Source organism: Coenobita brevimanus, chromosome 101, assembly GCF_032717465.1.
Source record: "Coenobita brevimanus isolate Jiangsu-jjx chromosome 101, ASM3271746v2, whole genome shotgun sequence".
NCBI lineage: Eukaryota > Metazoa > Arthropoda > Malacostraca > Decapoda > Coenobitidae > Coenobita > Coenobita brevimanus.
The window spans coordinates 7,949,994-7,977,981 of NC_137054.1; the positions used below are offsets into that span (position 1 = coordinate 7,949,994).

The 27,988-nt window shown below is 42.7% G+C and overlaps 1 protein-coding gene across 1 annotated transcript in view; it reads right to left on the reverse strand.

The window, feature by feature from the left end:
* Positions 1-27,988, reverse strand: part of LOC145414909 (uncharacterized) — a 129,492-nt gene that overhangs the window by 44,749 nt on the left and 56,755 nt on the right. The window contains exons 36-63 of the mRNA XM_080284325.1: positions 26,582-26,681; positions 26,263-26,373; positions 25,192-25,352; positions 23,972-24,063; positions 22,592-22,720; positions 20,757-20,879; positions 18,964-19,100; positions 18,491-18,697; positions 18,159-18,328; positions 17,243-17,336; positions 16,605-16,682; positions 14,190-14,296; positions 13,656-13,941; positions 12,992-13,083; positions 12,669-12,795; positions 11,145-11,314; positions 10,780-10,927; positions 10,199-10,397; positions 9,704-9,903; positions 9,153-9,239; positions 8,447-8,593; positions 7,157-7,256; positions 5,125-5,324; positions 3,564-3,782; positions 2,915-3,091; positions 1,736-1,922; positions 1,099-1,179; positions 62-116 (exon numbers count right to left, since the gene is read on the reverse strand). Coding sequence (XP_080140451.1) covers positions 62-116; positions 1,099-1,179; positions 1,736-1,922; positions 2,915-3,091; positions 3,564-3,782; positions 5,125-5,324; positions 7,157-7,256; positions 8,447-8,593; positions 9,153-9,239; positions 9,704-9,903; positions 10,199-10,397; positions 10,780-10,927; positions 11,145-11,314; positions 12,669-12,795; positions 12,992-13,083; positions 13,656-13,941; positions 14,190-14,296; positions 16,605-16,682; positions 17,243-17,336; positions 18,159-18,328; positions 18,491-18,697; positions 18,964-19,100; positions 20,757-20,879; positions 22,592-22,720; positions 23,972-24,063; positions 25,192-25,352; positions 26,263-26,373; positions 26,582-26,681 — 3,984 coding nt within the window. The remainder of the gene's footprint in view (positions 1-61; positions 117-1,098; positions 1,180-1,735; positions 1,923-2,914; positions 3,092-3,563; positions 3,783-5,124; positions 5,325-7,156; positions 7,257-8,446; positions 8,594-9,152; positions 9,240-9,703; positions 9,904-10,198; positions 10,398-10,779; positions 10,928-11,144; positions 11,315-12,668; positions 12,796-12,991; positions 13,084-13,655; positions 13,942-14,189; positions 14,297-16,604; positions 16,683-17,242; positions 17,337-18,158; positions 18,329-18,490; positions 18,698-18,963; positions 19,101-20,756; positions 20,880-22,591; positions 22,721-23,971; positions 24,064-25,191; positions 25,353-26,262; positions 26,374-26,581; positions 26,682-27,988) is intronic.

The following is a 27,988-nucleotide window of genomic DNA, read 5'->3' on the forward strand; positions in this document are numbered from 1 at the left end:
ATCGCTGAGGAGGAAGTGCCAGGTAACCGCATAAGACCACTCCAAGACAACATTTACTCACCTGCAATGACCCTTCCCCTCCTTCGACGTCGCCTCCAGAAGTGCCTTGAGTACGTCTGAAGGAAGAACAGGACATCATGGTGTGTAATATAACATTCACTTTGCAACGAAACTATTTTTTAGTCAGTTTTACTGTCACATTGCCACTGATCTATATATTCTACACAGTGTACCAACAACAACATACTATTAATGTATTTGTTAAGTCAGTATTCATCCTTATTCTGTAACATTACCAATGAGTGGCGGTAGGAAGCCTTCTGTCTTGCATTCAGCTTTTTTCCTTTAACCTTTCAACTACGTTAGCTCTAGCTTTAGTTGAACAGTCGTAAATGGCAACGGCGGGAACATAATTAAAGAATCGTTAGTGATACAGGGGAGTTTCCGTAAATGAATAAAATCGTCTGGCTTTTGCAAGAGGAAATAAAAGTAATCGTATTGAAGGTGTTCAATGAAGTAATATCATTCATATCATAAAGATTAGTTCCGTTTGATCAGATTCTGTGAATAAATGACATAACCAACTGTAACTTTCAGCTGGCTTCATCAGAGGTCAGATTTATCCGCTAAGTTTCAGTTCCCTACGCGCTGAGTCATGATCAGCTGAACGCTTTTATGCTTGCTTAGCTTTGTGTTGAAACATATCGTAAGTGATCTGCAACCATAGTTCAAAAGCTTGGCAGGAAAACCAAAACCTCTGTAACTATGCTCGTAACTGGTCGTGTAGCCCATATTCTTTCACGAGTAAAAAATCTTACATCCCCTGAATATTCTGTCTAAATTTGGAACTCTTGCTAAGTTTCATCCACTCAGTACTATGTTGTCCTGTTAATTTTTAGTTCAGTGACTGCCAGACCATTCTAGTCAATTTAGGGGAAACCCCCCAAACTGAAAAGGATTGGAAACGTCGCTGCCATCCCCTTCAGTGTAATGGCGTCCTTTTTATGGTCTTGCCACCGCCAGATTATGCACCTCATACCAGAAAGACCTCTTAAAATTAACTGATTAAGGGTTAAAGAGGAAGTGGAAGAATTTTACCAGAATTGTGTAATAGATATGCTGGGATGTGGACTAAAGATAAGGTCATCGTTGCTTCTCCATCCGTTCTATTTCTTCCATCTTCACCACCGATGTCACCATCATCATCATCACCTCCGTCACCACCACCATCACCGCCTTGGAGCATCTGCAGGGCCTCGTCCTCAGTGGTGCAGTTGACTAATCTAGACCCTGTAAATGCAGGAATGAACGTAGAAAAGTGAAAAGCCCCACAGCATTATCTGGGGTTTTGCTAAGGGGACAAGTGAAAGTATGTGACACGTACGAGTATGAGGAATGCCGAGACTCAGGGAAAGTATCCTGAGTTTATACCCTAAGTCGGACACATGAAAACTAAATAAATACACTTTGCTCCTAGGCAGTATAATATATGCATGGCCAAGTTAGGCTTTACAAACAACACATGAGAGGCGGTATTGGAGAGAGACGTATTTATGTGGCGGCATCAATACAACTTGACAGTGGAGCTGTTCGATTATTCAAACGTCCACCCACTTCCTCCATATCTCCCAGAAACTAGGATGGTGGTCTTCAAGAGAGGGGAAGCTTCAGTCTGCAGTCCACTGGTTCATATATTACTACTACTGCTACTGCAATGAAAGGCTTCAGTGAGTACCGAGGTAGGCGGCTGCGAGGGTGACGACAGTGTGTATGTCGGGGGTGGGCGGAGCGAGGATGAGCAGGACCGGGGCGGTGTGGGCGCGCAGAAGCCACATCACAGCGTCCACCACTATGCCCACGCCCGCGCCCACACTCTCGTGCCGGACTAACCCTGCCTCATCCACGCTCTCCCTGCCTAAAGCCTGGAAATAAATGCTCAGGTCTCAGAAAACATCGTTAACATACAATACTACAGACACAAACTATCATACACAAACGCACACGCATATGTATAATGTAAATACGCACACAGAAGCACAAACATATAAACAAACACGCATGTACTCACAAACATGCACATAAACACAACACACACAAACATACATAGACACAAACACTAAAACAAGTACACACTAATACTCACATAATTGCTTACACAAACGCAGAAAGCTCACAAACAAGATCAATACATATTACGCTATCACTAACAAACAAAGTGCTTGAATGTTATGAAATGTAAATTAATAATTATAGTCTTACAGAAAATACATTACGCGTGACTGAATCCATCTCTGCAGAAAGATAAATGCTTGGGGGAACACTTTTGAGATTAATCGCATATTGTGGGGAGACTGTAGTTTGCATGACAGAAGGCTTTCGATCCCGTCAGTGTAGATTCATGGCCCCTCTCCCCTCCCTCAGCCTTGTCACAGCCTAAATTCTTTGTGGCAAATCTGTTCGCAGCAGCAACATTCAAACTGTACTCCACAAATCATGATCGCCACAACAAATTTTTCCATAATGTTAAGACTCCACCAGAGAACCGATTAAAAACCACCTTTGCATCAGTGTCAGTAGGTGAACATATTCCAAAAAATTTAATACAATAATTTTCGAAGACATTCTGCAACTCAGGTAAGTCCTCTGTGAACCACTAAAGGGTTGCGACCCAAAGTTTGAAAGTTCTCGTGATTTTATAATTACTTAAACCCCTTGAATACAATGCCGTCTCTCATAGTTTGATCCTGCTGCTTCCAGACGGGTTTCTTCACCTCAGGAAAGAATTTACGAAATAGAGGTACTAGATATCACCGTTATCAATCCCCTCACAACCAGGGGGTTCTCCTAAAGAATAAAATCGTCTGAAGGGTTAAATATTTCAATACTCCCTCCCAACTGCAGCCTAGTCAGAGACCTTAGCTATGATGCTGGCAGCTTCCATTGCGGTGGTGTAGGTAGGGCGGGCGTGCGGGAGGGCGTGTGCTGTGGGCTGCCAGACAGGAACGGGCGGGGCAGGAGGAACCTCCATTACCAGCCCACCACACTCCTCAGCCACCACCCTCTGCACCTCACCCCACACGCCATCACGGCTCTGCAATATCATACATAAATTTCAGTGTGCTCTTCAGTAAACATGGAGGAGAATCAGAGAAGAAATATGTAGCACTAAAGTTCTGCTTTCCCTCAAGCCATAAATCGAAGTGCCTCCACGTTGCCGTACTCTGCAACTTTATCAAGCTTTCCCTGCAATAGGCTGGAGAGAAATCGCAACATTAACTTAAACTTATTTTGCTCCATTACCGTTTATCATAAAAAACAAAATGTTAATTTTCTGGGTGACATTATCTGACTCGTATGACCACTGACTTGACATTATGTATCTGTATTAAAAATGGCATGCATCTCATTTAGTATTTTCTTCCCACTTTACCCCCTCTATCCACCCTTTTCTTGTTCAAGTTAGCTCTCTTAAATAATTCACTCTCATTCCTCTGTCCAGACTTTTCCTATTCATTCCTTATTTCAGTAAGTTCAAGACCACATCCAGCAAAACCCTAACAAACCTTGGCATAGCACAGCGGCAGGATGGCGTGGGACGTGACAGCGTGGAGCCACATGGTAAGGACATCGGCAGGAGGGGGCGGCGTGGGGGGCGAGGCGACAGTAGCGGGAGGGGGGCTGGCCAGGGCGACTCTCAGGGTGGCAGCCACACGCCACAACAACACCTGCTTGCTGGCAGGGGCGAAGGGCTCTTGCTGGCGTCTCACTAGCGGTAGCATCCTCTGCAGGAAGAAGAGGAAAGGATACAAGACAGTGACAGAATACAAGATTAATTGACAGGATACAAAACAAACTCTAACAGGATACGATGACAAGATACAAAACAAGCTGACAGAAAACTATGACAGGAGCCAGGAAAATACGACAGAATTAGATGGCACACAGCATCCATACATCACATAACCCCTGTTTACTGGCGGGGACGAATGGCTGCTGGTGGCGTCGCACTAGCGGAAACAACCTCTGCACGGGGAAGACGACAGGACAAGATGAAATGAAACAGGGACGAGGTTCACAATTAAACCTACCATTAGTTCCATGTAGTAACTAATACTTTCATTTGCAGGAAGAACCAGTGTCATAGGAAGACTGACTCTCTCTTTGTTCATCTTGGAAAAACTGAAAGACAAATATAAAAGTGAGGAACTTGATGCAAGATGAAGGATAGCATGATATAGGATTAGATGATGCAGGATGGTATGACAGTACACTACTATAGGATACGATGATTCAGAGAAAAATCTATACACGACTGTCACGGCTAACCACTTTCGGCGGATCCCAGTGAGAAAGTACAAACTAATATAGAGGAAAGCAAACAGCTGCAAATCTAGTGGTCCTTTTAACGCTGTTTGATTGTGTGTGTGTGTGTGTGTGTGTGTGTGTGTGTGTGTGTGTGTGTATCTATCTATCTATATCTATCTATCTATCTATCTATATCTGGCTAAGATTTATAGACGTGTAATAAACAAATCAATCTGGTCGCCTAATGTTTCCCCTTTTCTGTCTCTTTCTTATGTTTGCTGGTAAATATTCTTAGGATGAGACTGGTTTGATATTTTTCCCTGCTACGTCCATAGGCAATTCTCTTTTATATGACACACTATGGAGGAAAGTGAGGAACATACCCAAATTGTGGTATTGAGGCAGTGGAGGCTGTTAAAATGGGCTAAAGCAACACGTCACCATAGTTAAGGGGTTAAATTTTCCAGGTTGAGGTACTAGGTAATACACCTCCACATACAAGCAGAGCGCTACCTGTATGTCTGGTGTGTGTAATTCATGCCTTATTTTTGCAACAAAGTGTCAAGCAATTCACAGACACTAATTTTTTCACACACACACACACACACACACACACACACACGGGTAGCCCATTCAACAGTCACGTATGTACCCAAAACAACAATGCAAAAAATTATGTGATCCTATTTTTCATCTCATTTATACAGACTTACAACATATGCTTTAGAATAAAAAACTTTCATCATCATCATCATCATTATCCTTATCTTGTACTAGAGTATGGGGTAATGCTAAATACTTGTACAACTTGAAGAGTACCTCCGCCAGCAGAAGAGTGGCGTTAGTGAGGGCTGTGAGGGCGTGGGACTGAAGGGGCGACATGGGGGTGAGGGCGGCGGTGAGGGCGGCCACGGGTACATCCTCGTCCTGAGCCAGATGATATACCGCCCACCCTCCCCACCCACCCCCGCCCTCACAAACACGCCCACTCTCCTCCATCGTACACACGCACACCAGATCTGAGAATCAAGAGTGAGAACAGACAAGAATTATAAAAGAAAATGAAAGAAAGATTAATAAGAAGGACGACAAGAAAGGGGGAAGAAAAGGAGGGGTTTAGAGAACACAGGAAAGGCATGGAGAGAAATAAGGAAAATTTGAGAGTGAGAGAGAGAGAGAGAGAGAGAGAGAGAGAGAGAGAGAGAGAGAGAGAGAGAGAGAGAGAGAGAATGTCATACATCTTTCCAAAATTGATTATATTTTTTGATGGCTATATCTATGTCCCCTACCTTCTAAAAACAATATGTATCGTGGTACTGAATGATAGAAAAGATAAAATTGTTTTTTTTATTATTATAATACTGTACTCACAAAATCCTCAGTAGCAGCTTTTCCATTTATCTATGATGATTGTAACAAGGCCAAGCACTGATTTTACTCCTCCCAAGTCAGTGATTACCCAAGAGCATCTCAGTACTGGTTACACTTCATTATTTTCACTCATCCATTTTATCTATGCTTGTACTGTATATCATTCCATTCCTTTAAGGGGGATGTATTAAGGATATTTCAAAAGTATTTGGTAACGTTTTATATATTAAGGTAACCTTCTTTTTCCACGCTGCTTTAGTTAAATGATCATTATGTAATCGAAATGCAAGCATCACATTTTACTTTGGTCATACATTCAACGTTATTACACTAATTCAGTAACTGGGTTGGCCACATAAAGTCTGATCTGTCTCATCATTTTTCACTCTGATAACCTTCATTACAAGTATACTAACATCTTACAGTGGGGAGTTTCAGCTGCTGACCATAAACAATAACTTCTGCAATATCTTTTCATATCCCAGCTGAAAGAGTTCTTAACAAATTACCAGTACCAAACTGAGATAAATACTACATTAGTTTACGCTATTAAGTAGAACCAGTACATTACATGCGTATCATTGCTTACTACTAGTTAATCCTACTACTTTACTGAATCTCTCCTTCTTTATTCCAAGCGATATAATAAAACAGGTAGACACAAAGGAAGGCAAGAAAAGACAAGGAATTATAATTCCTAATAACATAACTATTCCTGCTTTCCTGCACTGCTTATGAAGGAATATATATATATATATATATATATATATATATATATATATATATATATATATATATATATATATGTGTGTGTGTGTGTGTGTGTGTGTGTCCGTCTCTGGGCATAGGCTTCACAGCCTGCTTCCAAGGCCCAGTAGTCCTCTTTCATACTATACACCTCTAGTGCCGGTTCTAGCCTTCTAGGGGACCTAAGCAGGATTATATTTGGGGCCCCCCCTAAGGTACCCCACCTGCATTGTACCGAATGCTAAATAAACTTATATAAGCATTAACAATAGTAAGGAATCAGTAGTAAAAGCACATATACACTACTCACAAAAAAAAAGAGTATAAATATTCCATTAGACCTGGCCTGAAAAATCGCCTGACCTGAGCCAAACTTTGTAGAACACTTTGCATTACAAGCATATTTCAAGTCTTGCATAGAACTTTGGAATCAAGCTCACACTATAATATATTTCAATAGACTTTTCTATCAGCAGTCCCTGTTTGTTTGTCCCCGGTGACCCTGGTTCGTACTAAGACCTATATCACACACAATACGATTATTTTGCTTTATAATTCCTCTACAATTTGATCTGAACAGAATTTCTGACGCAATAAAGTCTAACATATTATAAATTTTTCCTCCCTAGAAACGGAAGGGTGGAGGGGTAATCGGTGGCTTGGTATCACATGTACCCGGAACCGGTCCTGAGGAATGAAGTAGTAATCGGGAATGAATAACTGAATGACTTACAGAGGTTAGTGAGGTTCATCCAGCGAGCCCTCCTGGTAGCATCGTAGATCCCCCTGTCCTCACCCAGTCCTCTCAAGTACCTGCCAGGCGCCGAGCACTCCTGTTGTGGTACCAAGCCTTCGTTAGCAGAGAGTGATGAAAAAGGGGCTGGGGACCTTATAGTCATCGTCATTCTCATTGTCATTGTTATCATCATCACAGTCATCATCAGCAACAACATAATCGTACCACAGTTTCCATTACTGCAACTTATTGAGTAATGTACTCGTACATAAACAAGATGACTAAATTATGATAGTACGAGATGCTGTCAGGCCAACGCCAAAATACCCATTCTCTCACTATATAAGAAGGAAGAGATCTATCTGTCTATTGCCAGACGCCTCAATCCCGTTTGGGGTGGCCACAAACAAATCGCCTCCAAGTCGCCCTGTCCCCCGCCATTTCACTCCCCTGCTCCCAACTCACACCCCCCTCTCTCATATACCTCTCCACCCCATCCCTCCATCTCATCCTAGGCCTCCCCCTCCCTCTTTCCCCCTCCACCTCACTCACATACACTCTCTTCGTCAGTCTTTCACCCTCCATCCTCTCCACATGGCCAAACCACCTCAGTGTGTTCCTCATAACGCTTCCTATCACATCCACATCAACACCACAACACTCCTTTATATCCTCATTCGTCAGCCTGTCTCTCCATGTGACTCCACAGGCTTCTCTTAAATAACTCATTTCCACTGCTCTCACTCTTGACTTGTGTCCATCCAACAACGTCCAAGCTTACTTAAGAGATACTTAATAATAAAATGTGTGTGTGTGTGTGTGTGTGTGTGTGTGCGTGTGTGTGTGTGTGTGTGTACTGTAATACTAAGAAAGGTATAGCACTAGGCAGGCCAAAAAGAGACAGTTGATGAGCTTGTCTGTTTATTAGACCTGCTGTCGGCTATTCCATCTACCTACCATCTATATTCTGTATATAATCTTATTCCTTTTCTACTTCCCTTTCCCTCTTTTGCCGCCCTCTCCTTATTGTACCGTTCTTTTGTCCCTCTCTCCCTCCTGCTCTTTCCCCCTATATCGTCCCTAGATAACTTCTTTTCTCTCCCTTTCACTCTCTTTCACCTCCCTATCCCTTTTACCTTCTCTCTCCCTCTTCATCACCCTATATCTCCCTCTCTTCCTTTCTCCATCACCATACTCGTTTATTCGTTTTATTCTCCCCCCCGTCCTCCATCTCCATGCTCCCCCATTCCTTTCCCCTCACTCCTCTCCGCCCGCTTGCCCACTCACCGGAAGGCCGCCCACATCATCGAGACACAGTATGGTGGGCGTGGGTGGGGCTAGCGTGTCATGGGCGACCCGAGCGACCTGCCCCAGCACTGCCCTCTCAAGGTCATCAGATGTCATAGCAGGGGTCACTCGCACCTTCACCGTCCTCTGTTGGGGCAGGGCAGATCAGGCTGGGTGATGCAAGGTCAAGACAGGGTAGACTGTGCTTGGTATAGTGTAAGTAAGTAAATATAACGTTCGTTATGACTAAGTACATATGATACACATAACTGTCAGGTAATTGTGAAATGGCAGCGAATTACAACTTTGTCTTATAGATATCACAAGTGAAGGTGTGGGATCATGACATGATCTCAGGGCTTCCGATCAACAGATCATAGAAAGCTGGCAGCTCGGATATAAAACTTTTAACTCCTAGTTGCATGATGATGATATCACTGCTACTGACCCTCAATAAGTCGCAAGAAAATGGGCTCTGCCGTAATTGATTGCAGTCGACTGATCTTGATATGAATCGTCTCAACTCCCTTAGTGTGAACAGTTACTGCAGAAGTACAGTACACGCACATACAGATCAGCTACTTATGTGAAGGTAAGTCATGTAGTCGTGACTACAGCAGACAATACGAACTGACTCTGCCCGATACTTTCGGTTTGCAGGCAGTACCAAAGGTTTCCTGGAAGTGTGTGTTGGCGTGCTACTAACCCATGACTGGAAAGAACCAAGTGCCTTCAGTGTCGTGATAGTCTTCCCGCTCCCAGGCCTTCCCATTACCACTACAGGTACCTCTTTCTGCAAACAAATAAGACATGATATTATAATACCTGACTTTTAAATTCATTAACAACACTTTTTTTTTCTAATTACAACTTCCTCATCTATTCTTATTTTCAAAGGCAGAAATTCATTGTTTCTAACAATTAACTTACCATAATATCTACCAAGCGAAGGAAGAGAAACCTTGCAACTACACTAAGTGAGTGGATGATGGGCGCCGCCACCGACCACAATAGGCTAACCACGCACCGCATCCAAATAGATTAACCATCCAAAAATTAGTGCACAGAAACTTTAGTAATACACTCATCAGCTGTACGAGTCAGCTTCCAATTTAAAACGACATGGTTGAATGTTTTTTTATTGTAATCACCCTGCTAATATTTAGGATTAGCCGTCTGGTAACAAATAGCTAGAAAAACACCTAGATGCAATTAGGGAAGAGAGAGAAGTTACTTTTTGCTAACTTCAGTACTCACATTCATCATCCTCTCTATGAACCACGTGAACCTGTGTGTCTCTGCGTTGGGCGTATGGTGTGGGTGTGGTGTGTGGGCGGTGGAGGGACTTGGGCTGGGGGTGGGGGTAGTGGTGGGGGTCCATGGGCGCCAGGAGGAAGAGGCAGCATTCCACCTCTGATCCCACACCGCACCCTCGCCGCCCTGCACACCTTCCAACACTGTCAAAACAAGTATGTATGGTGTTGTCTTTTCGCTGTCTATCTTTATTCCAGTAAATCTAAAATACACATCAACACACACACACACACACACACACACACACACACACACACACACACACACACACACACACACACACACACACACACACACACACAAACATAAATACACAATAAGTTACAATGAATATTATCAGCACCTACACACAGGCTCGCACACCCACTCACTCGCCCACAGGATGAGATGAAAAAATCGTCCCTCTGGTGAAAGGGTTAACATGGGTGACATCTTTACCCTGAAGGAGCGGGGTGTCCAGAAGGGCCTCAGACGCTACCCTGGCAAGAGTTGTGTCGAGGGCCTGACGGAGCTGCGGCAGGAGGATGGGAGTGGCGAGAGAGCGAGCGGCCTGGGATGTGGCTTGTATAATGTCTCCTAAGCTCTCCACGCACAATCCCTCGCTCTTTCTCTCTCGCAGGCTTTCCACTTGCTTTATCTGGGTGTGAAAGTGAGATTGAGAGGAGGAAAAGGGGAGGGGAAGAGATTACGAGAGTGAAAGTGGAAATGCGAGAATAAGAGTGAGAGGAAGAAGAGTTACCGTGACGAGAGGAAGACATGGAGGACAGGAAGTGAGAAGCTTGTGCTATGGCTCTCATAATGTTTCCTACAATCTACACGCTCCCGTTGTCGTTCCTGCTCTATAACATTCTCCAGAGTTCCATTTAACATTAGTACCATCTTACCAGTTTTAACCTGTCTGAGCTCTTTTTCTTAACGACATAATCTATTATTTTTTTCTTGATATATCTGAATAAATATTTACGATAGGGATCTGAGTGTAAGTTTATTATTTTCCGCTCAGCCCAGGGGAGACTCACCACATCAATGACGGCGACGTGAGGCCAGGAATCAGTCCCCTCACACAGCAGCTGCAGGAGAGGGTGTAAGAGACGATACTGAAGGTACTCCATGAGGGCTGAGGGCGTAGGCGGGTCTTCTCTACGGGCGATGGGTGTGCTGGGGACACTGAAGGTCATATTGAAGTGACTTTGGATTTATCATAACATCTCTGTTTAGATTTTGCAGATTATATCTCAATATTTATCTTTTACATTAATAACGGAAACTATGTGGTAATTAAAACGATATAAACAGCGTACCCAAGAATATTAAGGTAAAATCAGCAAAATATGTAGCTAAGGAAAAGGTGTTACGAAGTCTCCTATGCCACCTTAAAACGAACCTGAGACTTGTGGGCGTGGAGCTGCTCTCACTAGGGCGGTCTGTGGCGGGCGTGGGCGGTAGGATATCGGGCTCAGGCAGGAGGGTGGGCTGGGAGAGGGTCTGGGGATCGAGTTGAACCACCCCGGCCCGTCCAAGCACCCAAGCAGGCACCTCTTGCATGCTGCACACCTGTAAAGTTGTTCATCTGTGGTATTCTGAAGAGCAGAACGGGGTTTGTATGAAACTATACGAGAGTTATTAATGCAGAAAATCCAATTTTTGCAAAGGCCAAGAATACGAATCAGAACACCGATGTTATATCCAGGTCCCCAACTGCAGTTTTCTATGCAAGGAAGAAGGAACCAAAGACAAGAAGCCCACAAGGTTCTTCCCTCCAAGGAAAAAAACAACAAAGAGATCCGTTCATTCTGAGCTGCATAGACGTACTGCGTCTAGCAGACTGGAAGCCACAGGCAGAAGGAAATACAGTCAGTGGAAGACAGCTTCAGAGGTGACCTTTTTGACTTGTTGCATACATGAAGGACTGGGAGTATCGGTTGTTAATTCTTGCATTACAGCTGGACAGAAAATGGGTGAGAGTTTGTTGCCAGGACGGTGCTACGCGCCCGCAGTAATGAAGGAGGGAATCAAACAGACAGTTCAAAAGAGGAATGACCATTGAAGTAGCATCAGAAAAGAGATAAAGATGCAACAGTGCGGCGAAGAGACGGAGGTTGAAGGGAGCCACCAAGAGAATAAGAGTTAATGAGAAGAAGAACCTTAGTCTCCATCCTGCTGAGAAGAGCTCCTTGCACATACATGAGAGTTGTACTCCAGACAAGGGCAAATGAAACCTCTGTTTAAAGCCAAAGGTTGCCCGGAGGGTTCTCGGTCCGCAGCCTTGTATGCCACAGCTTCATTTTACGAACCGCTTGTTGTACCCCACGGCACTCCTAACTCCGGTGTCTGCGCCTGGGTTTCCTCTGCTATCGCCAGGATGCAGGACTTGCTCCTGAGCCGTGCCCGCACTGTCTAACGCAGTCTGATGAGCCCCTCTGCCACTACATCCTTCACTGTCCCGTCACAGCCCTGCTCGATCCACGGCCTGACCGACCCTTTGCTCGCTCCGGCAACGATCTTGCTAATGCCCCAAGGCTCATCAACCGTAATCCCTTACCTGCGATACTTCAGAGCGTCAAAGACCCAGCTATGCATTAACCTACCGACAGATCAACCTTCCTGTCCGTCTTTCTAACTGTAAATCATCCTGCCTGCCACTGTATACCTATGAATCAACCTACCTACCTACCTCTATATACATGTTAATCAACTTACCTACCTCTGCTTATCTGTGAATCAACCTATGTCTTTTTGTGTACCTAAGAATCTCCTACCTACCTCTATCTGCTTATGAACCAGCCTACCTACCTCTGTCTACCTGTGAATCAGCCTCTCAGGATATCCATGAATTAACCTCTCCCTGTCTTTCTGTGATTCAGCCTCTCTCTCCATCTACCTGTAACTCCACCTACATACTAATTACCTCTACGACGAAGGTGAGGTTGGGGTTGGGCGGGAGAGCCTGAAGGGAGTCTAGCAGCAGTGTCCCCGGGAGGTCCTTCAGTCTGGCCAGGCAGTGTCCTCCCCTCGACCCCGACACTACCACCACGCTGAAGGTGACGCAGTGAAAGAGTGACGGAGTATGTGAGGAAAGTGGAGAAGGAGAGGGTGAAAGTATATGAAGGAGAGGATGAGAGAGAGGGAGTGTCAGGGATAAGACGACAATAAAGATAATGATGCTGATAACAATTTAGCTTAAGCATAACTGATGATGGTGATAGATGATGATGATGATGACGATCTCACCTGTGGATGGACTTGGTGGCAAGGCGTCGAAGCAAGCAGGGCAAGAGACCATCCTGTGTGGCAGTGCCCAGAAGGCGAGTTTGGGTGTAGCTCTGTGAAAGTGACATTTTTTGTGACTCAAATAATCAGTCAGTTTTCTGCATTTCATAATGTACAATACATGAAACATATATATTATATAGTATACCATCTTTACAACAGTTTGTAAAAAGTCTTGTACAGTATTAACAAAATTTTAATTTTTGTTTGTAGTGTTTACACAGTTCTGTGAAGCTAAACAGTTTGGCAATTACAGTTAAAAGTAAATTTATTGCTCCAAAGTTTTACTGATCCAGAGCATTTAACCTGACTAATACAGAGAAAAAAAGGAAATAAAACAATAAGGATTTTTCCTTAAGTGTGATCGGTGAACAATAGTATTGCCTGAAAGTAATCATTACTAGACGCGTTAACATCTCTTTATTAACTTATATCCATTGTATGTTATAGTGGGATACAGATAACAGGTTAAAAAATAATAGGTCAGAGTATAGAAATTAACAAAGGTATGAGAGATCTTGTTCTTGCAGTAAACAAACACAAACAGATAATGACGATGATGAGGAGGAGGAGGCGGAGGAGGAAGAGGGAATTTATTTTTTGTTTATTATTTTTTTTTTTGTACCTCTGGTCGTAGCTTATACACATGTCGATCCACCAGCTGTCTTCCTGAACTGAGCACCTCAATATTGGACTCATCCACCTCGTCCACAGTGATGGTGTCGCCCTGGCCTGTGCTGGGAACGGAGCTGGCCAATCCCCGCTCCTGTTCCTCGCTCCTGCTGGTGGACACTCGGCCCCCTGAAGGCGTTTGCTGGGGCGGCGTCCTCCTCTGCGTGGACTTGTAACCTGTGGACGGCGTGTGCTGGCGGGAGGTGGAGGCGAGGGGCATATTCTGTCGCTGGAAGAGTCTGAAACAGCCGTATGATTAAAAATGAGGAGAGCCAAGGTGTGGACAAGCATCCAGTTGTTTATAATTTCTGAAGCAAGTGTCAATAACAGAACACGTCTAACCACTCTGTAACGCTGCTGACTACACTCTGTAATGTGGGATGCAGGCTGAACACATATGACAACTTCAGCTATTCCATCAGCGCTCGTCAAAAATCGGGGACCCTCCTCACACTCTTCGAGCACTCAGTGTTTAATGTTAATTCACCTGATGGCGGCGGCGATGGCGGTGGATTTGCCGGATCGAGGCGGCCCTACCACTACCACGCAGCCCCAGGAGCCTAGTTCTCGCACCACATTCTCCACCGCCTCAACCTGCAAGCCATGATTTGTGGTAAGTCCTTTTTTTTTTTTTTTTTTTTTTTTTTTTCCAAATAACAGAACGGAGGAAGGAAAAACAAATGGAGAAAAAAAAAAATCCATACACCAGATTACTGGTGTCCTCTGTTCATAAAACATCTGTAACAGTTAGACTTGAACAGTTGTAGGTTGAAATTTGGAGGAAAACAACTCTGGGGAAGCGAGTTCCAGAGAGATGCAGTTCGGGGAATGAAAGAATTCTGATAGGCAGAAGTTCTGCAATATGGTTGAGTGACATTCCAGTCATGAGCGCTACCAGATGCCCGTGTAGCACGAGGGAAGGCATGGAGAGGTGGCACCATGGACGCAACTTCGTCTGAGCATTTGCCAAAAAAATATCAGTAAAATAATGCAAGGGAGGCAACATTCCTTCTTACTTGCAGGGGAGGTAGTTTATATGTAATGGCAGGGTTGTTAATGATTCTAACAGCTTTATTCTGAATTTTGTCTAGTTGTCTTAATGCAACCTCTCCACAACCATTCCACAAGGGTGAGCGATATTCAAGCTGAGAGCGCACATGACTCTTATAAATTATAGCTAACTGCTCATCGGTGAAGAAGTTACGGACTCTGTACAATAATCCAAGTTTCTTTGAGGCGGTTTTAGCAAGTGATCTGACATGAGAGGTCCAGCTGAGGGCACTGTTAAGTGAGACACCAAGAATTTCAATACTTTTGGAGATGGGAATATTAGTAGCACTGAAGGTAATGTACGAATCAGGCAATATCTGTCTATTAGTAAACTGAATATATTTAGTTTTACTAGCATTAAAAGAGACAAGGTTGTTTTGTCCCCATTCACTGATTGTAGATAGATCTTGATTTATGGAGATGGCTGTACTGAGTTGAGAGGTAGAGATATTAGACTTTGTAAATGGATGTCTGCGGAAATATATATAAATCTCTTCAGTATAAAGATGTTTTTCCTTTCAAATTTCCTGCATCCAAAAGATTTTGTTCACCATTGCCTCCTGCAACGATGGGGTTAACCAATAAAACGTTTCCCAGTATGACACTATGTAACAACAGTGCAATGATGCAGATAAAGCTGTGAAGTCATGGAAACTCATTGGTAATGCGTTTCCCTCATAGTTTGCATGTGCCCCAAATCTGAGTGCAAAACCCAAGCCGTGGGAAGCATTTAAAACAGATGTTACAGCTTACATGCTGATATATATTCATACCCTGTTAGTTCATACCGATAACAAATAATGATTCTGACACACAAAAACATCAAAAACAATACTTCGACTTTCACGTAGGCTATACTGCTTTCAGTTCACTCATCATTTCCCGATTTGTGTTTAGTCAGCATGCGTACAATTCCAAGCTATAACACCCCCTCTGAGAAGGTCCTGCTCTATGGTAGATGTGACACAGGCTGATGGATACAGATACAAATTCATATAAAGCTGTTAGGACAGAGTTATGGATTCGGGGAAACTCGATGACAGACTACCAATTTACTCTGCATAGTTCAATAAAATATTTCTCTATTAATATTACAACCGTTGCTTTATTTTCTTCATAAAAACTTAACCTTAAATAATAACCTTCACACATGACTTAAAAAAAACTATATCAGATTGTCAAAAGAAAAACAGTTTTTAGAAATTCATCATCAGTCCAACATTTTGCTTTAAGCTGGGTATGAAAGACCGTGTCTTCCTCATACATGTCTACTTTAAGTCTTAAAACAGCACTGAAGAATCTGCCATAGGAAGGAAGTATGTTTCATATAATCGTGTTTTAATTACAGGAGAGGAACAGTTTAAATCAGCTTGAATTTGTTAATAAAGTACGTCTAACTATAGGGAGTAAAGATTAGTGACGACAGAGGCTTAGAAGCACCTCCGTCGCAGTCACTCTTGATGAAGTCTGGCAATAGGAATCTGACAATAGATATACAAGTAGTTTGAGACATCTTTTTAAGCTAAAGGTGACCTGAGGCACTTTCAAATGAATATAAAAATACCTAAAACAACGTTCAGTGGAGTATCAGTACCAACACAAGAATAACCTTAAATTTGGATAATCATTACAGCATGGCAGAACAACGAAAATAACCTTAGGCAAAGTGCTTTTCTTTAAGCATAATCTACTCAGGTATAATGAACATGAATATCTCCAAGACAAGACTAACCTCAAACATACAAGATCTCTTTTTAACAATGATGAACATTGGAATTTATCTTATCTATTAATTTACCTAGCAATAATACATTCAATTCGTATACATATATTCTTAACTCAAATGTATCACCTGCTTGTTTATGACTCTAAGTCCCATCATCTTAACCTCGTGCTCCGCCGCCCTAACCTCACGCAGGTGTGGCGTCTCCTGTGGGTAGGTTGAAAGCGGGAGTTGGGAGATATAACTTCAAGTATTAGAAGCGAAGTGAAAAGTAAAGATCTGGACTAAATGCGAACAGAAACGTCAGTCAGAATACTTATCACTTTCAAATTATAATTTTGATCTTTACATCATTCCACACTTCTATGACATAAATAAAGGAGATGCCAAGACAAATTACACCCATAATCTCGCCAAAACACTGAACTTATTAAGGACTTTTTCATATGAATTTCAAATAAGGAAATAGCTGCAAGGCCATAATTATGAGCTACAATTAACTTTAATGATTTCCCTTAATGAACAGACAGTATTTGTAGACAATTAAATGAAAATACACACACACACACACACACAGAAAACATATACTGTATATATATATATATATATATATATATATATATATATATATATATATATATATACGTGTGTGTGTGTGTCTGTGTGTCTGTGTGTCTGTGTGTGTGTGTGTGTGTCTGTGTGTGTCTGTGTGTGTACAGATAGACATAGATAAACAAACAGATAGACGGATTGGCTGGTCAACTCACTAGAGGCGAGGTGTGCTCGGGAGGGTGCAGGAGGTCCAACACACTGGCCACGGCCCCTAGGCTCTCAGGGGGCAGTCGAGGCACAAGCACACTTCTGCAATAAAACCACTTGTTTACAGATCATGCATGCTGATGAACGCTTCAGTGAGTTTAAAGTTAGTGGTATGTTTAAAAAAAAAAAGTTAGTACAAAACGGAAGAGAAATGGGAAGTTGGTAAAAAGGATGAAAAAGGAGTATTAATCAACAGAAAAACAATCAACCATTCGATATAATGTCACTAATTTTTCTTGCTGCTTCCATGCGGTTTTACTTGGCTTAGGAGAGTCCCTACTGAAGGAGGGATTAAGGAAAGCTGAGTTTAACCATTCCATTCCATGACATACATCGTCAATACAATAACCCAAAGCCAAGTCATGAAAAACCAGCTTCACGTAGCCAGTTGAATTATACAACAAAGTCATATTGCAATCAACAGTGCTTCCTTTACCTAACAAACCGATGGCACATCTGTTTATATAACTGAATGACGGGTATAAAGAAATTAACTGTTATGTTAACTTATTTCTCTGTTGGTTAGTGCCTTGTTTTTCCTTCTCTTCTCCATCATCATCACCATCATCATCATTATCATTATCATCATCATCATCATCATTTCTCTCCCTTTTCATCCTCCACTTATTCCTACTTCTCCTACTGCCCCCCCACATCATCACCATCATCATCATCATCATCATCATCATCGTCACTTCTCTTCCTCTTCCTCTTCCATCTACTCCTACCTCTCTTTCTCCTTCTCCTCCTCCTCCTCATCATCATCATCATCATCACATCTCTTCCTTTTCCTCCTCCACCTACTCCACCCGTTCCTCCTCTTTTCTGCCACCATCACCATCGCCACCATCAGAATGCACTTACCTGAAGGCGGTGACGGCGGCCTCCATAGCGGTGTACCCGGGGTCCTCAATCGCCATGAGACGGGCCACCTCTAGCGTAAGCCGCAGATACAGCCGCAGACCCACACCCGCACCCGAGCCGTAGGACCCAAGCACCTGCCTTACCGCTTCATCCACTGCCTCGCTCACCACCTGAAGAGTTTGGATGGCCAAATGGGTGTTTTTACTAATATTAATAACATGTGGAATGTTAAGATGTAATATGCAAATCAAACAACTATGTAAGAAGTGCTATGATTTTTTTTTTTTCAACAAGCCCACTCTGCTGAGGGACCTAGATTCCAATGCACAAACCTGTGCTCTGGGAACACCATACGCTAGAAGCCAGACGAAGACCAGGGTGCGAGGTGGTGGTGGGGAGACGAGGACGGGGCGAGTGAGAGCAGGGAGGGGGTGCGAGAAAGTCCCCTCCCTCCCACCGCCTCTCCAGGATGGACTGTGGGCACTAGCGCTCAGAATGACGCCAGCTCCGGGATCCAATCGTACCTCCTCACCCGCCAGCTGGTTAGAGGAGGCAAGTTAATAAACTGCGTGAGGGGAAAAAATAATTAAAGGATACTTATGGCATGTGTGTGTGTGTGTGTGTGTGTGTGTGTGTGTGTTTTAAGTGCTCTCAGTTTTTGGTTATTTATTCCTGCATTAAAAGAAATGCAGTTGATGATCCAATGCATGCATGTGAAAGACAAATTACTGTAATTACTTAGATATCTCCACGTCAAGGATAAATTATTCAGTTTTTTAAGCTTAACAAGTGCCTGTTGCCTCGCCTGCAGGACTGGCGTTGCGGGAGTGTAGGTGTGGGCGTGGTGGATGCTGAGGAGAATGGAGCCGAGGGCGGACAGTACCAGGGGCGGCGCCACGCGGCATTCTCGCAGGAACACCCAAGACCCTCCGCCTAGTGCTCCTGTGGGCGCCACGGTAGAGACAGGAAAGGAAATAAGAGTTAATTGTATCATCACACACCAGCCCCACCACTCCTGCCAAAACCTATAGAAAAGTGAACTGCTGAGTGAAAGAATGCGAATTCAGTCCCAGGCTGGGGTAGGGACCAATCGGATTTTCTATATTTCATTATAACAGACTTAACTGCTTTTCTACAATCCACCGATATGTTGTAAGTATACATCTGCTAATACCATCACACTAGTCATGCATGAGACAGTATTCAGTCTTGACGGTGGGTATTAGTGCAGAAATGGAGGTGACATTATGAAGTTGTGAGGTACACAGTAGGACAGTTGGCCTTCGTGGAATGAACTGTCAAGTCTGTGCTGAAAGTCAGACACAGAAAATGAAGCAACTATAAAAACCAGGCAAGCAAACTATAATAACAATATCTACAATAAACTACCACAACCAATAGAAACTAGTAGACTCAGATACATTAATTCTGAATAAAGACTCTGGCAATATGTAACTTAGGTTCAAATCTCCAACTTGGAAGAAAATCTCCTCTCCCATAGATGACTCAGAAACATAAGTTGAAAGAAAATCCAGAGATGATCTATCATGACTACACTGTGATAATCACTCATCAGTATCATCATATCAACACATTGGATAACAAAGTAGATGACACATGAACCCACTATAAAACGTACCCTGCATTATAAACTGTTTTTGACACATTTACCAGCCCTTTCACAACTTAGACAGCAGTGCAACTTTTCAAATGTGCCGGATTTTTGGTCTGCTTGGTGCTGTCGGTTGGTTGTCTCCTGCTGCTAGCCTACTCCCTACTCCGTCACAGCAGAGTCTTCACTCGTATGTCGCATTTCGTATTGCGTCACAACATGCTTTTGTTTAACTCTGGAGTTTCTGATATGGAGGACTTGAATATAGCCTTTATTATCCCCTTCACTGCTAAAGGTGTGGTAGTATAAGTAAAAACTGAAAATTTGTCATCGGACAGAAAGGGTTTACCAGCAATAAAACCTTTGCAGTGACATGAGAAGAGATGAATACTTCGAAAATTTCACCAGGACAAAACTTTGAATAATGCTGATCTTAATTATCAGGATCTCACGCAAACAATAGGACTGGATACGTGCAACTGCCAGATACTGGTATTAATGATCAAAACCTGATTAAACCTCAAGTAAATAAATGAATGAATAATTGAAGATAAATAGATAGATAGAGAGCTAAATAGACAGATAGATAAATAGATATAGTATATAGATATAGATATACTGCATATATACTGGTATACATTTGTTTATTTATCAACGTCCAGTACTAGCATACTTTTAGAGGAAGTAGTATGCATCACATATACTAACTGAATAAGAGATCTTTATACCATGTGAATTAGTTTTAACTGGCTGGGTGAATATATATATATATATATATATATATATATATATATATATATATATATATATGCTCTTTTTCCTTGCCTCTCCTGTTTCTGGATCTTGCCTATCTTGCATATAAAAGTGGGAAATAGTCTTACGATGATGATGATAATTCTCTTAAGACATGAACGTCAGCCCAGTCACTGTAATTTAGCCTAAGTATGAACAACAGCTAACTTGGCACATCTCTTGCTGCCACTCACCCGCCAGGAGAGAGTTGAGGGTGTCAGGCGGGGTGAGGGGCGAGAACGTGAAGGTAGCAAGGAATCTGCCAGAGAGATGTGCTGCTGCTTCTACCAGACTCTGCCTCCCTCCCCCGCTCTCTCCTGCACCAAATAGGATAAGTAGAGACAGACAGACTGATAGACTGATGGTGGTAGGTGTGTGTGTGTGTGTGTGTGTGTGTGTGTGTGTGTGTGTGTGTGTGTGTGTGTGTGTGTGTGTGTGTGTGTGTGTGTGTGTGTGTGTGTGTGTGTGTGTGCGTGCGCGTGCAAGCATGTACGCTTGAATGTGAGTGTGCGTGTGCGTTGACTTGTGTGTGTGACAGGCCCACGGAATGGGAAAGGTGCTTTAAGGAGGGGAGAGTATAAGTGAGATACTGTGTACGCTGTTGCATAAGAGGGGAGTGAAAAGAGCTTGGGGGAAGAATAATGGAGGAGCTGTGACAATGGCCGAGGGTGCGTTTGGGGTACGCTAATGTACGATGGTGTGGGAAGGGGGCACTGGAAGTGAGACAGTGAGCTGGAAGTGAGATCGAGAGAGTGGTCGGAGGTGAAACTGTGAGATGAGTGTATTTGAGGAGGGACTAAGGTGTGCCAGGTGGCGGGAGTGTAAGCAGAGTGTGTTAGCGAGACTGTGAAAAGAATGTGTTGGAAGTGAGATTGTGATATGAGTGTGTTGGAAGTGAAACAGAAACGTGTGTTGGAGATGAGACTGAAAAAAAAGGTTGTAGGCGAGACTGAGAAGTATGCGTTGTAGGTGAGACTGAGACGAGAGTTTTGGAGGTGAGACTGTGAGAAGAGTGTGCTGGAGGTGAGACTGTGAGAAGTGTGTGCTGGAGGTGAGACTGTGAGAAGGGTGTGTGCCAAGGGAGGCCGTGTGAGTGAGTCTGATGTGAGGTTGTGAGAAGAGTGCGTTTGAGGGGAGACTGTGAGAAGACTGCGATTGAGGTGAGACTGAGAGAAATGCGTCTCAGGTAAGAATGTGAGAAGAGTGTGTTTTAGGGGAGAATTAAAGATGGGGTGACGGGAAAACTGTGAAAAGGAAGAAAGACTGAGAGAGAAATGAGCTGGAGAAGAGATTGTTAGTGAAAAATATCAATGGGGAGACTGAAAAGTGTACGTTAAAGTGAATGAGATGAGTGCATTGGATGATAAAGCTGAAAAAAGTCCGTTGAAAGGGAACTGTGAGAGGAGTGTGTTGGATGGAAATTGAATGCGCTGGAAGAGAGGATCTGAAGAGTGAGCTGAAGGGGAGACTGTGTACTGGGATGTTTAAGATAAATTCGTCAGGGGACAAAAATGTAGGAGGTATTAGGCTGTATTGTGGGAATCAAGTGTGGAAGGGTGTATCAGGGAAAAGCGAAAGTTAGAGGGGCGCTGCAAGGATTCAGGGTGTGATGAGAGTGCGTTGGAGGCTGAGGATTACTGTGAAAGGAAAAATCTTAGAAAATGAGACACGACTGTGAAACAAGAAGAACTTAAAAATTACCAGGAGAAATCCAAAGTCTAAGGAAGTTTTAGAAAATGAGAAAAATGTAAAAACTGAAGTTGAATTTGAAAATTATAATAAGAGAATGAAATTTAGGGAAAGTTTTTAAACCGGAAGAACTTGAGAATCAGACGTCTGAAAATTCGGAGGTGTTGGAATTTATAAGACTATCTTGCAAATTGGAATATCAGGAAACCAGAATAACTTGATAATTAACAGAAGGGCAAAGAATTTAAGAGGCATCTTGGAAATTAATAATCTCTTTAAAAAGTACAGAACTAAAGGAATATAGCTATAAAATCGAGGGTTCTTATTTGCTGGGACTGACCTATGAGGATGGGCGGGGTGTGGGCGGCGAGGGCGGTGAGGGCGGCCAGTAGGCACCGCTCAGTGGGTGGAGTGAGGACCATGTCAGCAGGACCACACCCACTGTACTCACAACCGTATTCCACGCTGCCTGGGGGTGCACAGGAGACAAGGTTCATGAGGAAAATGTAACTTGCTATGGTTTGAAATTGTAACTTGTCGTGCTCGAGATTTAAAAAAAAAAAGTAACTTGTCGTGGTAAAAAAAAAAGTAACACTTGCCCTGGTTAAAGAATAATAATAATTATAACTCTTGTCCTGGTAAATAGAAAAAAGACGTGGTGGTTAAGAAAAAAAAACGCCATGATTACCGAAAAAATAATCTAACTTGTGGTTAAAGAAAAAATGTAACTTTTGTTGTAATTAAAGAGTATTGTAACATTATACAAGGTTAAAGCAAAAAGCTGTAATTTGTCATGCTTAAATGAAAAGAATAATGCAACTTGTAATTTGGATAAGGCAACTCTTGTTGTGGACAAAGATGGAAATTGTAACACTTGTGGTTAAAGAAAAATGAAATTGTAACTCTTGTGATAAAAAATGTAACTCCTATCGTGCTTAAAGAAAAGTCGTAACGCTTGTCTTGCTTAAAAGAAAAAAATATATATTGTAACTTGTCGTGGTCAGAGAAAAAAAATTATACTGCTGATTGAGCCTGTGCAGGGTTATTTCCAAGGGATGGCTGGGGTTTATTGCTCACGTAATGCCACTCAGGGAGGAGTGAGGCTGGTCACCTCATCTTAAATGTCAGGACCAACATATAACTGGAACTAAAATTTAAGATGTTGAAGTATGTGATTGGAATACACATAACTAAAAAATAACTGAACTCCACGGGCGATGTCAGCAGTATAAAAGAACAAACATAGGTGCATTTGTTTCAATATTTTTGTATGCATCTCATGGAGTCAGAGGTTAACGCTAGTGCTTTTACTATTGATTAGCCTACTTAAAGCTGCGGTGAGGGTGTGAATGTTGGCGCTGAGGCTGAGAGGTATATATGATCTTATGTGGAGGAGGGTGGTAGATGGAAACGTTAAGTGAAGGTAGTGGATTAGGGTTATGTGGATGTGGTAGGGGAGGTGAAAGTGGTCTGGGGGTGGATGAGGAATGTGAGGTGAGGGTAATGTAGGTGCCAAGTGAGAACTGTGTGCGTGGAAGGTGAGGGTGTGGGTGGGTGATAGTGGTGTCAGTGTGGGTAATGATGGTGGTGTGGCTGTGAGGTGATAATGGTCTGGGAGGAGATAAATCCACTGAGTGAGGGTTGTGTGGATGGAAGCAGACATGCAGTGAGGCCGGTATGGGCGGCAGAGAGGCAGGTAGTAAGGGTGGTGGGTACTGACGGTGGGCGGCCAGGAGTGAGAGGCGGGTGTGCTGTGGTTGCCAGGAGTATCTCAGCTGTGTCAGCCACCTGAAATCGTCCACACTGCTGGCGCTGAATGAACAAAACGAAAGCATTAGTATAAAAGTAAAGAAATATTGGAAAAACAATCTTCTTGCCCTGGCTAGCTGCTAGTGATATTTTTTTTACTTCAAGGGACAAGAAGACAGTCAATTTGCTCTAAATGAAAGCAATGATTTATAAAATTATAATGAGAATGCTGAAAAAGTTCGTCAAATGAATACAATTCCTGCTTCTCAGTAATGCACCTGCCGCTCCGAATAGACAGTACATTGGTCTGTGATAACATTTAGTAATATTAATAGATAAATGTAATGCTGATCAGACGTACCTGTAGTTTTTCTTTACAATATTTGGACTGTGGAGTGTTACGAATACTTTTTCTTAATGAATTTGTCAACTACGCTTTCTTTCTTAATTTATTTGGCTGGTCAGATTTGCAGCCATTCATTCAAATGGATCAGTGACATTTAAGTCTGACAAACTGTTTATTCATGGCAGCAAATACAGTACTCAGTAAAAAAAATTTGGGAAGGCTGAAGATAACTTGTCACCTTGATATCTAAACTTTTCGACCAAATTTTCTTCAGATTATTTTAATCTTACTCAAAATTTCTGTAGGTTATAGTAATGAACTTTCAAAACAGAATTATTGTCATTTTTTGTGTATGAAAACATAAGAGGAAGATGGAAGGCAGAAGGATCTCCACACACCACTCCCTAGGCTTCCAGAGCAAGTTATTACTCTCTTGGAAATTCCTCAATATTTTTTTCTTTCACTCCATCAACACCAATACTTGCTCATGCTTTCTTGCCGGTCCTCCCTGTGCCCATCTCACCCACATTCACTCTTTCCTTGAAAATGATGACAAGAACTGGCCCTAATACTGATTTCTGTGGGACTACACTTGCTGACGGTACCCACTTTAACTTCGCTCAGTTACTGTGTTGTTTATATTTCTTAGTTAATTAATTAGAGAGAGAGAGGGAGAGAGAGAGAGAGAGAGAGAGACAGACAGACAGACAGAGAAGGAGGGGGGGGAGGAAAGAAGAGAAGAGAAGAGAATTGGCACACAGAAGACAGATAGCAGAGAAATACAAGAGATAGAGAGGAATAAGAGATTAATAGATACAAAATCACGAGTAACGAGAGCATCTTACTTGTGCCTGAGGAGCGTGGCAATGACGTCCCTGGCATGTAGTGCAGCCATGAGCAGCGGGAGGCACCGTGAGAGTGGGAGAGGCGTGGAGGGGGTCGGGCGGGCGGTGCGGGCGGAGGGACCTGATGGAGATCTCGCCCAGCTCAGCGGCACCAGAGCCTCCTGAACACCAAAGCAGACAACAGTACTGTCTAAATTTTAGGGGCACATCAAAATTGCATGTACGAAGCAGGAGAGACACAACGGCTGGGTGGTTTAAAATCTGTTCCTTCCGCAGAACACTAATCAAAAGAACGATGACGATCAGTTAAGTTGTTGATGATGAGTAGCTAACTCCAGTCTGTCTGATCAAGCAGACCCAATAACCGCAGGCAAGCAACCGTCCCATCAAGGCCGTCCCGTGCACTGAACCGATGTTTCATCACTCAGTGCTGAGCCATGTGAAGTGAGAAGAGGAGTTATAAAAATGACAGGAAGGACGGGAGAAATAGGAAGTGAAGGGGCAGACACAGAAATAGAATGATAAAGATGAAGGAAGAAGTAGACAACACTACATCGTAAGTGGATGATGGTCGCCACCACCTACCACCAAAATCAATTCAGTAAATAAATTATGCAAAATCTACGTCATATGAGAATAATATGTCAATACAGTCAGTAAATTTGTCGCTTACTAACGTTAAATTTCAGTTTCGGTACTAGATTTTCATATCTACAGGTAATACATAAGTAAGAGAAAGTAATGAGCAATTACTGTTTAAGGAAATCCTGGTTCTGTATGAAGCAGTAACCGATTAACTCATTCTGGGATATGACAGATTCCTAAGTGTGTGGCAGACTACAGTAAACGGGGTTGACAAATTTTACCACTGCAATGATTCTGTTACTGAGTCGTTGTAACTATAATCAGCCCTCATGATGCTGCGGTTGGTTGATTACAAGTAACATAAGGACATCTTTGTGTTTTACACCAATCACAAACGAGTGAAAAAAAAGTTCACAGTTGGTTTTAAGAAGTGGTAAAAGTTGACCAGATTCTGTCTAGTTACAAATTCTCTCTTGTGAGACCCACCTCTTGGTAGTGGTGCGAGCCTGGGGCGTGAGTGCGTCCCCCCGCCGCCAGCAGGAAGGTAATATCCTCAGTCACGCGGGCCAGCTCCTGTCGCACCGCCCCTCGCTCACCCTGTGCGCCAGGGATAACTGGGGGTCAAGTGCGGCCAGACGCTTTGGTATTAGTTGACCTACTTCTATCGACATACATCTTGTACATTAAAGTAACAGCCATAGCCACAAACACAGACAACCCCAAGCATACGGCAACATACACAGACTCAGCCAGTCACGGCAATAGATGCAAACAAAGCTACAACAGCACAGTCGCAGCCACAAACCTTAGCACAGGCAGACAGAGCCATGTCCACACCAGCTGCCCACCAGACCCTCCAGGCCACCGTCAGGGCCGCCAGTGGCACCTCCTGTAGCAGAGACCACCTGTACAGAGACACCAAGAGGTCAGTATGGTGTAGCAGGTAGAGTATTATGTGCTGCTGGGGATATACTAAAGAAAATGTATCATCAACACTGACGGCTATGTTGTATCATGTCGTAACGCGTCATCTTACTGTTAACACTTAGTTATCATTATCGTTTTGACCACCATACTCACCGTCACACCTGTTAGCATTATCATCAGTGTCACTGTTATTATCATTATCGTTTATTATTATCACTGTTATAATCATCATCATCAACTTAACGCAGATTTCCACTGTTCCAAGATTCCAAAACAAAAGGAAACGATAAAAGTCTGAGCGTGCCTAGTGAGAGGGTTCATGTAGTATATTTATTTACTCAACGTGGAAGCTACAAAAAATTTTATGAAATATTTATATTTATATAGATAGACAGATGGGTAGATAGACAGATAGCCAGACAGATAGCCAGACAGATAAATAGACAGATAGACAGATAGATATAGGTAGATGGATGGATGGATAGATAGACACATGGATAGATAGACAGATAGATAGATAGATGCTTATCTACATATAAATATGAAAAATATATCAGGCATCATTTACCTCACTAAGAGAAAACTACATTGCAATGACACTAGATATAGGTTGGAAAAAACACTCTCACGAAGGGATGATGAATTAGCTAAGACAGAATTTAAAACATTATGAAGAAATAATAAGCCTTTACTCTTTTTATATCTTAACTTAGGTTTATTAGCCAGGCTTCTCTGTCATCTTGACAAAAAATTAGATTACAAACTTCATTTAGAGTGCTAAGAAAAAGACTGCTTTGTTTCTGCTGCTGCTTCTGCTGCTGCTGCTGCTGCTGCTGCTGTTGTTGTTGTTGTTGTTGTTGTTGTTGTTGTTGTTGTTGTTGTTGTTGTTGTTGTTGATGATGATGATGATGTCCCAGGCTCATCTAAAGTAATGTGAACCCGGTGAACTTCAGACTGAAGTTGTTCTTCTGCAGTCTACCATCCCCTTTCTGAGGATAGGCAGAGAGCTGAAGGACGATGGTATAACGGGGCAGCAGAGCCTCCTGGTTATATCGGTGCCACCGCGTGAAGAAGTCTCTCTCCAGCACCAAGCAAAAAGTAAAAAAAAAAAAATATATATATATATATATATATATATATATATAGATATATATATATATATATATATATATATATATATATATATATATATATATATATATATATATATATGGTTAATGGAGATTGCATTTAACCCCTCCATTACTCAGGCTCGTTCCAAAGCCGAATAGAATCAACGGGCGGT